This window comes from Oncorhynchus clarkii, chromosome 2, assembly GCF_045791955.1.
Source record: "Oncorhynchus clarkii lewisi isolate Uvic-CL-2024 chromosome 2, UVic_Ocla_1.0, whole genome shotgun sequence".
NCBI classification, from domain to species: Eukaryota; Metazoa; Chordata; class Actinopteri; order Salmoniformes; family Salmonidae; genus Oncorhynchus; species Oncorhynchus clarkii.
This window is the reverse complement of record NC_092148.1, coordinates 20144961-20156465: the sequence shown is the minus strand read 5'-3', so window position 1 is coordinate 20156465 and position 11505 is coordinate 20144961. Positions and strand designations below refer to the sequence as shown.

General features: G+C 43.4%; 1 protein-coding gene across 2 annotated transcripts in view; it reads right to left on the bottom strand.

Annotated features, from left to right (window-relative positions):
• Positions 1 to 1406: 1406 nt before the first annotated feature.
• LOC139423824 (importin subunit alpha-6) overlaps positions 1407 to 11505 on the bottom strand; it is an 11035-nt gene continuing 936 nt past the window's right edge. Inside the window, exons 2-14 of one of the 2 annotated variants that reach the window (XM_071175469.1) lie at positions 10968 to 11095; positions 10449 to 10550; positions 9962 to 10061; positions 9496 to 9590; positions 9005 to 9136; positions 8210 to 8298; positions 6768 to 6867; positions 6389 to 6552; positions 6231 to 6309; positions 5988 to 6113; positions 4884 to 5011; positions 4493 to 4671; positions 1407 to 3923 (exon numbers count right to left, since the gene is read on the bottom strand). In XM_071175469.1, the coding sequence (XP_071031570.1) occupies positions 3736 to 3923; positions 4493 to 4671; positions 4884 to 5011; positions 5988 to 6113; positions 6231 to 6309; positions 6389 to 6552; positions 6768 to 6867; positions 8210 to 8298; positions 9005 to 9136; positions 9496 to 9590; positions 9962 to 10061; positions 10449 to 10550; positions 10968 to 11095 (1610 nt within the window). In that variant the 3' untranslated portion in view covers positions 1407 to 3735. Of the gene's footprint in view, positions 3924 to 4492; positions 4672 to 4883; positions 5012 to 5987; positions 6114 to 6230; positions 6310 to 6388; positions 6553 to 6767; positions 6868 to 8209; positions 8299 to 9004; positions 9137 to 9495; positions 9591 to 9961; positions 10062 to 10448; positions 10551 to 10967; positions 11118 to 11505 lie in introns of those variants that run through there. The other variant, XM_071175462.1, reaches the window with a different exon arrangement.

Sequence of the window (11505 nt, the reverse complement as noted above, 5' to 3'; positions counted from 1 at the left end):
TTGCTAGTCAGCCATTATCAAGTGTTACCATAGATTCCCAAGATTTAAGTCAAAACTGTAACTGGGTCACTCAGGACCAATGTCATCTTGGTAAGCAACTCCAGTGTATATTTGGCCTTGTGTTTTCAGTTATTGTCCTGCTGAAAGGTGAATTTGTCTCCCAATGTCTGTTGGAAAGCAGACTGAACCAGTTTTTTAATCTAGTAATTTGCCTGTGCTTAGCTCTATTCTGTTTATTTTTACCAACAAATAACTCCCTAATCATTGCCAATGAACAAGCATACCCATAACATGATGCAACCACAACCACCTTGAAAATATGAAGAGTGGTACTTAGTGGTGTTGTGTTGGATTTTCCCCAAACATAACACTTTGTATGGAGGACAAAGTTAATTTCTTTGCAAACATTTTGTAGTTTTACTTTAGTGCCTTATCGCAAACAGAATGCATGTTTTGGAATAATTTTATCCTGTACACACTTCCTTTTTTTCACTCTGTCATTTAGGTTAGTATTATTGAGTAGCTACAATGTTGTTGATCCATCCTCAGTTTTCTCCTATAACAGCCATTAAACTTTGTAACTATTTTAAAGTCACCATTGTCCTGAGCGGTTCCTTCATCTTTGGCAAATGAGTTAGGAAAGACGCCTGTATCTTTGTGGTGACTGGGTGTATTGATACACCATCCAAAGTGTAATTAATAACTTAATAATTTTACCCTCCTACCAATAGGTGCTGTTGTTTGCAAGGCATTGGAAAACCTAATTGGTCTTTGAGGTTGAATGTTTGAAATTCACTGGAACCTTACAGACAATTGTATGTGTGGGGTACAAAGAGAAGGTAGTGATTAACAAATCTTGTTAAACACTATTAATTCACACAGAGTGATGTGTGACTTAAGCAAAATTGTATTCCAGAACTTATTTAGGCTTGCCAGAACAAAAGGGGTTCAATAGTTGACTCAAGACATTGCAGATTATACTTTTTTATACATTTGTAAAACTTTTCCATAAGACATAATTCCACTGACATTATGGGGTATTATGTGTAGGGCCAGTGACACAAAATCTCAATTGAATACATTTTAAATTCAGTGTGCCCTTCAAGGGGTGTAAATACTTTCTGAAGGCACTGTACTTCCAGCAGTCACACATAGGACTAATGCCTCCATGTAGTGTATGCACTGTTACCGCAGACAAAGATGCTCTGATAACAGGGCCAGGACCAGACTTCTAAAATCAGCTGCAGTCAGACTCCCTACTAGTCCCCCTTAAGAACTGTAACAGGCTAGACAATGTCTATTGTAAGGTCACGTGTGTTTCATTCATAAGAATTGAACAGACAAGTTCCTATGAAAACAAATTGAAGACAAAATCCCCAATATTCCAGTCGACAAGAGGCCTTGTGTAACAGATCATTGTATTTCTTTATTCTTCATTATTTTACAGTCAACTCCACCTTAACCCCTCAAAGGAGAGCCAGACAACAGCTCCATGAGTAACACAGAGAGGAGCGGTTTAGTACAGCTTCACACACAGCCCTCTGTGGTCCATTGGATTAAAGTAAACAACCACAATGGCGGCATGATATGGTAACCACCTAGAGAATTCTGGACAGAATACCACAGCAGTCCTTATAGCCTCAGTATCAGAGCCAAAACAATTCCCAAATGGGGAGAAATAAATCAACCTAAAACATAAAAATAATATATCATCCAATCGTACAAACATAAGAAATATTAGAAAACTATACACCATTTTTTATGTGCATGACAAAATGTAGCACTACAAACTGTTTCCATCTCACGTAAATATATATCATTTCCAAGGCCTAAGATCAATTAATATGGTACTCAAAATGTATACAGCATCTTCAATTTCCAAAAATGTAACACGCCAAAAGTAAAGCGCCAGGATTCAGGAGTGATGAGTTTAAAACTAAAAGAAAAGTAGAATGCTGAAATACTTGTAGTCACACACGAATAAAGGCTCAGCAGTTCAGTTTAGCCAGGTTGGGTTTCCTTCACCAATCAAGAGTTCATATAATTTTTTATAAAAAAAAAAAAGTTTTTAAAAAAATGTAAGGAGTCCTTAACAAAACATGTTCTAGAAGCAGTTTAAGGTGAGGGGAACCAGGAAACAAACACATGACCAACAAAAGATCAGAATAAAGCAGCAACAGGTAAGTGTGCAAAGACTCCACAATAAGTACAACATTGCATATCTCAGTCAGAAAACACATTATACTGCAATTAATAAATCACCCCTTCCAATTAGTAGGTATTTTCTCCCCCATATCATTTCTTACATGTATATATAATATACAAAGCACTCAAGTTCAACTGAGCATTTTATATCAACGTCCAATAGCGTTAAGTCCAATGTAAGGTTAACCACCACCAATAAAACAAAAAGACTTCAGCAAAACAAATAAGTCATGACATCATAATAACTCATGGTGAGATGACGGGAAAAAACACAACTACAAAAGAACTCTGAGAGCCTGTGTTTTTATTCACCTGGAGATTGTTACAGACAGACACTGCATCACACGACAGATACTAGTCACTGAACCTAACCCGTCTGGCACTGTACTGTGGCTGGCTGGCGGCGCTTCAATAAGGAGCACTCACACAAGCAGAACACTCCTCAACGTTACCCTAACGTTGTGTCAATCCTACCGTAACGTTGTTACAGATAAGCATAAGCCTGGCTGAACGCTATGCTGACTAATGCAGCAAGTGACATGCAGTGTTTCCCTACACAATGCATCTACATTACTGCGGTCAGTACGATGCAACTGGTGTTGTGTTATTCTAAAGTTAATATTGCCAGGGTCAAGGAACTGAAAGACATTTCAACAGAATAAATAAGATTAGGAATCTCCAGGTCAACCATTGTCAATTTTATCATTGAAGAGAGACCCCAGAGAAAGATGTCCACCTGCTTTCCAACTTAAATAATGTCACTGGAATACACACATCATCATCATCACCTTGACACAATGTACATCCTCCAACGAAAACAGTAGGCTGTCTGTAGCCAACTGTTCTCTCAGCTCTGGTCAAAGGGTACAAGAAGTTAGGAAATGAGCTGATACAGTCACTAAACCTCTTCAGGACACTAGTTGGGATAGGAGTTTGACTTGGACTATCTGGTGAAATCCAGAGAATCCTCAGTCAAAATGCTTCATATCTTTTGTTTTCTTTTTGAAGACTGAAGAGGTAGTTTCACATTTAAAAAGGAGATATGGAGGGTGATTGAGACACCAGTGTCGTAATAATAATATCACAGGAAATTATAAAATAAAAAAACATTTTAGGGAGTAAGACAAAATATCAGCTAACTCTTTCTTTTCTATGCCTACCATGTTAGGAGGCTTGCCACTGCACAGACGGTATAGTCTACAATAGAAAGAAACAACCCAAACGCTGCATACAGCTCCAGGAAGTCTCAAACACTAAGAATGAGCTGTCCTCAGTCAGTCTTTCAGTCAGTCAGGTCCTCTCTCTCTCATGCTCCCTCTCTCACCCTTTCCAGATAGGGTGCTGTGGCAGGGCAAGGCTAGCCTTGCAGGAGAGGAAGATTTGGAGAGAGAGAGGTAGAGCAGGTGGGTCCAGTGAGAGGCGAGATGGGGTAGTGTCATCAGTTCAGGTCTAAACAGCCCTATGGAGACTGGACTCCCCTGGGGGGGTGGTAGATACTCAGAGGGGTGAAGGTCAAAGGTCAGGGTGTGGTTAGAGCTGGAAGCCCTCCATGGGCCCATCCTGCTGCTGGAAGATAAACTGGCCTTGGTTCTGGTCCACCTGCGGGGCGATGCTAGCATCCTCCTCCTCCACACCAAAGTAGTGCTCGATCAGGTCAAAAGCCTTCTGGTAGATCTCCTGATTCTCATGGCTCTGCAAGAACTCGATCTTGTCCAGACCTGCCGTGGACATTTTTACATTCAGCAGATGTTATTATCCAGAGCGACTTACAGTCAGTGCATTCAACAAAGGTAGGTACAACATCTACAGTCATTGCAAATACAACTTTCTCAAATAAAGCAGCCATAAGCTAAAATCAGTGCTTGTAAGAAAAGCCAGCGGATACACATACGCACACAAATTAATATCAGGCCTTAGTGACTCACATGACAATACTGAGTCATAAATCACTAACGAATGGCTGTTTAAATTTGGCAGCATGTGTCCTTGCATCTCATTAGATAAGAACTACAGAGTACACGATTCACTTCACAGCAACATTTCTACTGCCATCTAGTGGAACAGTGTGTGCATTCCACTGGCTAAGTGATTATCCATAGCATAATGACATTTACTCCTTCTCCCTAAAGAGTGCAATCGTTCCCTCTGCCTCCTTACATCAGTACATTCCTTATAAATCCACGAGAAATGTGTAATTTCAGGGAATAGGTGGAGAAACAGAATTGAGCGTACATCTATGGGTTGATGCCTGTCCCATTCTCTGATGGTGTGTGAATGTGTAACATACCATAGGCTTCCTCTATGAGGGCACAGTAAGGATTGATGCCGGTGCCGTTCTGCTTGGCCTCCTGCTCTCCCAGTCTCAGGATGTTCTCCAGGCCGTTCAGTGACACCTGCACTATCTTACTGTCCATCACTGTCAGCAGGTCACACATGGGCTTGATGGTGTTCAGACTAACCAGGTACCTACAGGGACAGCAAGACAGACAGATTTAGATTTACTCACATTTGTTACATTTGGTTTAGCAGATATAGGGTTATACAGGCCTGCTACACTGGGACAAAACTAGCTGAGCATGAGACTACTCACATTCATTTCATGAATTCTTGGTGTAAGCAACAAGTCTCCAAAATGATAGCCCCGGTTCTATTTTCAAGAATTTGACGTGCGTTATTACCTGATCTGCTCAGGAGTGCCCCCAGAGGTAGCGTTGGTTATAGCCCACGCTGCTTCCTTTCTGGTGCGGAACTCTGCCTTCTGAAGAATCTCTATCAGCACTGGGAAGATGTTGGCATCTATCACCGTCTGACCAAGACAGAGAGATAGAACAGAGATATAGAACAGTGAGATGACATATTATATAGACCCCCCCTCCCCCCAGAACTACACAGTTCAGATTATTCCACATTCAGCTCTATCATCAGAGTTATAAAGCATGTAACTGCACGCTTTTCATGATCAGTAACCATAAATTGATCATGTAATTTCAGATACGTGAAGGTAGACTCACAATATCGGCCACCATTAAGGGGATGATATAACAACCAAATAGTTAACATTATTTTAACAATCCCTTGAAAACAGCATGAAGTTGTCAATGGTTTTTCCAGAGCTGGGGGTCTCCTTGACCCCAGGAGGCAAATTGAACGCTCTGCACCTTGTGACATTTAATGACCTACAGAGTGTACAAAACATTATGAACACCTGCTCTTTCCATGACAGACTGACCAGGTGAAAGCTATGATCCCTTATTGATGTCACCTGTTAAAGGGGAGGAGACACGTTAAAGAAGGATTTTTAAGCCTTGAGCCCTGGATTGAACAAGACAAATGGGCAAAAGTATGGGCAAGACAAACGATGGGCAAAAGTATAGGCAAGACAAAAGATTGAAGTGCCTTTGAACGGGGAATGCTAGCAGGTGACAGGCACACCAGTTTGTGTCAACAACTGCAACACTGCTGGGTTTTTCACACTGAACAGTTTCCCGTGTGTATCAAGAACGGTCCAACACCCAAAGAACATCCAGTCAACTTGACACAACTGTGCGACGCAATGGAGTCATCATGGGCCAGCATCCCTGTGGAACGCTTTCGACACCTTGTAGCGTGCATGCCCCAACGTATTGCTGTTGTTTTGAGGGCAAAAGGGGGTGCAACTCAAAATTAGGAAGGTGTTTAATGTTCTGTACACTCAGTGTATAACTCAATGATAAAAGCCCTCAGACAACTACTTAAAACACTGTGCTACCATCAAGCACAGGTACACACACACACACACACACCTGGATCTGTGCTCTGTTCCCAGCTGTAATATTAGACACAGTCCAGCAGGCCTCCTTCTTGATGGACTCCTTGGGACTGCTGAGCAGGTGTAATAGGCATGGCAACGCCGAGCAGTTCAGAATCACCTGGAACAATCAATGGACACAGCTAGGACCATGTGAAGGATCAAAACTTCACACACACATCAGGGTGAAGAGACAAAGCCATTGGGGAGGTAGCAAGAAAATAAAAACTAGTTCTACCTGAGTCTGAATGTCATCTCCTGTCACTATGTTTCCCACAGCACGCAGCGCAGGAGAGACCACCTTATAATCACTGTGCCTGGGGAAGACCAAAAACACCAGTCAGTGTGCACCAACATCTCAATTTCTTGTGTGCGTTTGTGTCTAGTAGTACTTACATGAGTAGCTCCACCAGTCTGCGGCAGACCCCAGAGTCGATGACGGTCTGTATCTTGTCATTGGGTCCGTCAGACAGGTAAGAGAGGGCCCAGCAGGCATCAGCCAATACGTCTGGGTCACTACTGAACAGCAGCCTGGACAGCACACTCAGACAGGGAGACACCTGGGGAGGAGAGCAAATAAGAAGAAAAGAGCGAAGGGAGGAAGACAGACAGAAAGAGGGATAATGGTGAAAGGAGAACATTAAGTTTTGCTAAGAGAATGGCTTTGAGAGAAATGAGTCAAAATCCCAGAGTGGTTTGTGCATTTGACAGGTGAGATCTGTTGGACTGTTAGAACTGTCCTCTGATTGGGCAGTGTGGGAATAGACCCTATTACCTTGGTGAAGTCTGGAGGGGGGTTCTTCCCTCTACACAGGTTAGACAGAGCCCATACAGCATTCCTAGTTGTGGTGAGACGGTTGGATTTAGCCAGCAGCCTGCAGGAGCAGAGAACAGTTTAGTACACCTTGTTTCTCTGACCACAATTAAACTGTTAAACCTGACTAATCGGATTATACAATGTATTAGGTAATGGTATGAAGCTTCAATGCCATACAACTCTCCTTCCGTGGCCTCCAATTGCTCTTAAATACAAGTAAAACTAAATGCATGCTCTTCAACCGATCGCCTTCTGCACCTACCCGCCTGTCCAACATCACTACTCTGGACGGCTCTGACTTAGAATACGTGGACAACTACAAATACTTCCTTCCAGACCCATATCAAACATCTCCAATCCAAAGTTAAATCTAGAATTGGCTTCCTATTTCGCAACAAAGCATCCTTCACTCATGCTGCCAAACATACCCTTGTAAAACTGACCATCCTACCAATCCTCGACTTTGGCGATGTCATTTACAAAATAGCCTCCAATACCCTACTCAACAAATTGGATGCAGTCTATCACAGTGCAATCCGTTTTGTCACCAAAGCCCCATATACTACCCACCATTGCGACCTGTACGCTCTCGTTGGCTGGCCCTCGCTTCATACTCGTCGCCAAACCCACTGGCTCCATGTCATCTACAAGACCCTGCTAGGTAAAGTCCCCCCTTATCTCAGCTCGCTGGTCACCATAGCATCTCCCACCTGTAGCACACGCTCCAGCAGGTATATCTCTCTAGTCACCCCCAAAACCAATTATTTCTTTGGCCGCCTCTCTTTCCAGTTCTCTGCTGCCAATGACTGGAACGAACTACAAAAATCTCTGAAACTGGAAACACTTATCTCCCTCACTAGCTTTAAGCACCAACTGTCAGAGCAGCTCACAGATTACTGCACCTGTACATAGCCCACCTATAATTTAGCCCAAACAACTACCTCTTTCCCAACTGTATTTAATTTATTTATTTATTTTGCTCCTTTGCACCCCATTATTTTTATTTCTACTTTGCACATTCTTCCATTGCAAAACTACCATTCCAGTGTTTTACCTGCTATATTGTATTTACCTTGCCACCATGGCCTTTTTTGCCTTTACCTCCCTTCTCACCTCATTTTCTCACATTGTATATAGACTTGTTTATACTGTATTATTGACTGTATGTTTGTTTTACTCCATGTGTAACTCTGTGTCGTTGTATCTGTCGAACTGCTTTGCTTTATCTTGGCCAGGTCGCAATTGTAAATGAGAACTTGTTCTCAACTTGCCTACCTGGTTAAATAAAGGTAAAATAAAAATAATAAATAAATGAAACTCTACTTCTCCTTGTTAAAACGGCAGGGGCCTAAAGACTGATAAAACCAAGTGTGTGCACACACACACACACACACACGTACTGTTGTAAGGAGGGCAGGATGCCACAGTTGAGAACGTAGTCTCTGCACTCTGCGTTGTCCCCGGCGATGTTCCCCAGGGCCCACACGGCCTGAAACACACCAATCACTCGTCACCTCTAACTCAGCAGCCATGCATATTGCCATTCTGTAACAGTGCAGCTATATTTGCATGCAGCTAGGAGCCATAGTATACAGTGCTGCAGCTAAGCTATATTTCCACACAAACATCAGCACCATATAGAGCTAGGCTTGGATGGCCATACCATATACTGCTACAGCTATATAACCACACAGCTAGGACCATACTGGGCTGGGATTGCTTAGTGCTTGTCTACGTTAAAACCCATGGAAGGGGAGTGAATAAGAGAACACTTCAGGGAGAACGGTAGAAAATCAGAATACAGCTACAGCATTTATATTTAGGGAACGCAAACATAGCTGGTTTACTATTCAGATGGAATCTTCTTGGCGGGACAAATCCCATGACATCTTATTCCCATTCCTGCTAGCTATCACTGTGACCCATGTGTTAGTGTCCCATCCTGCTGCAACCCTGCCCCAAGGGCTTCAGCCTCCCCCATCCTGCTGCAACCCTGCCCCAAGGGCTTCAGCCCTCCCCCCATCCTGCTGCAACCCTGCTCCAAGGGCTTCGGCCCCCCCAACCTGCTCCAACCCTGCCCCAGGGGCTTCAGCCCCCCCATCCTGCTGCAAACCTGCCCCAAGGGCTTCAGCCCCCCCCATCCTGCTGCAACCCTGACCCAAGGGCTTCAGCCCCCCCCCAGGCTGTTCAGTCACCTGCTCCTGGACGTCCTCGTAGTCCGAGTTGAGCAGCTCGATGAAGATGGGCACGGCTCCCGTCTCGATAACCACCTTGGTGTGCAGGAAGGTCCCAGAGGCAATGTTGGTCAGGGCCCAGGCTGCCTCAAACTGTGTCACACACACAGTTCACACCATGGTCACATGGGGAGCATAGTGCAAGCCCTCATAGACAGATACACAGGCTGAAGAGTTATGATTGAAAGTGTCATAAAGAGGCAGAGGAAAGTTCACTAGCTAGGTCTTTTGGCAGGGAGCAATACAATGCAGATGTCGTGCAGACTGACTAATGCCAACAGGATGCAATATAACATTAAAGAATCTGACTTCATTTCATATATTCCAACAGCTTTCTGTTAGTGTCATTTTGTGTAGTGAATACATTTTACGATTTCTAACAGACCAAACCAAGAATTCCCAGCACATCCAAATAACAGACAGACAGAGAGAGACCCAGCCACCTGACCCACCTGAAGAGTGCAGTTCTCACTCCTCTTGAGGAACTCCACAAACTTATTGACAACCCCTGGGGTGAGGATGACCTCATCGATGGGGGGGTTGGGCTCTGATGAGGAGGGAGAAGAGTGCATGACAATGACATCACACTACTAGCTTAAATACTTCCTGGTTCATAGCTGAAAACGTGTGATGCTGAAACATTCCAATATGGTGTGGAAGGAATAGCATCAGGTCCAACAACGGCATTACTCGCAGGCATTTGGAACGAACAACCCATCTTTGTTGTTGAGAAAACATACTATACAAGACCAAACTATGTGTCTGTCCCAAATGGAACCCTATTCCCTATATAGTGGGTCCAGGTCAAAAGTAGTGCACTAAATAGGGAATTGTGTCCCATCGGGGAATCAACCTAGATAATACAGGTGGCATGAGCCCTGCATTGGGGGTGTTATGAATTGAATGATTCACACAGACCTTTGGAGAGTAACTTCCTGAATTTCTGTGTGGCAATCAGCTGCTGGTCTGGATCCTCAGAGAAGATCATCTGGATCATGTCTGGAGTTATGACACCTTCCTACACACACACACACACAAGTCAACATACATAAAGATGTGAATGACATACAAAACCATGTACTCTGACACTACATACACATATTGCAGGGCAAGCGATGTAGGGCTACACCTGACAGGTTGATCACGTAAAGTGCACTTAGGACTAAAGACCTTCATCTAGTTTTAATCGCAGATTGATTTGAAAACCAAAAACTCTTTGTCTTGTTTGGATACTGAAGAGAAAAGACAAGTAACCACGTGTTTAAGAATCTTCTGTTTCCCCAACATTCTTTTTACTTATTTTATGGAGTAATGGCATCGTCTTTCAACAGGTAACTAGTCCCTCGGTGCAGAGTGTAGACCACGAGAGTAAGAAAATGGGGCAATTGGAGTAATGGTCACTTACACCTGAGACTGGTGCAGTGGAGCTGATGTCAGGGTCCTGGACAGGGCATTCCAACATGGACTCGTCGCCCGAGGGCACACACACATTCCTCCTCTTGAACAGCTGGGGGAAGAGGGAGAGGTAAGTGTTAGTAGGACACTGACTCACTACAACACAAACAAACCAAAGACAACTATAACAGGTCAATAAAAAAATGACTTATATCTGGAGAAGATTTACCATTCAAAAGGCATTTACATGGTTAAATTGAATGAGATTAGGTTTGTCTCCACAGAATTGTGCGGCAGGCAGCCTAGTGGTTAGAGCGTTGGGCCAGTAACTGAAAGGTTGCTAGCTCGAATCTCCGAGCTGACAACGTAAAAATCTGTCGTTATGCCTCTGAACAAGGCAGTTAACCCAGTGTTCCTAGGCCTTCATTGTAAATAAGATTTTGTTCTTAACTGACTTGCCTAGTTAAATAAATAAAAATGGAGAGTAGCTGATTCAGTGGTCCAGGCGTAAGAACTAGAAGCACCCTACCTGCTCTTCTCTCTTCTGTTTGCGGAGTTGGATCCCCTCCTCCTCTCTCCTCCGGCGCATCTCCTGTGGGTTCAGCGCTTTGTTCTTGTAACTCTTCATTCGGTCATTCCCTGGGCTTGCCATCTCGTCTGGGGAAATAAGGATAAACATAACGTTATCCTAAACAATCAAATATACGAACTTGTGAATTCACAGCAGCCACAGACAGGCAAACTTGACTGACTAGCTAGCTAAGGTTGTTGTTAACATAGGCGCTTAATGGAAATTCAAATAAATTAAAAAACTCTCGATGTGAATTTGGATTGGTTGGCCAAAAGGGGATTTGAAGACAGACCCTGCCATGCACATCTTCACACGAAAACAGCAGTTGGGGTGAGTTTGATAGCTGATGAAGAAGACTGGTGATCAAAGAAATACAATAAAATGTTTCTCGCTCGCTGTCATCATAATATAATCAACGTTAGATTAGTCAAGCTAAAACAAAAATAGCGTTCGATGATCTCAGCTATTAGTAATCTTTGTGTTAGCTAGCGAGTCA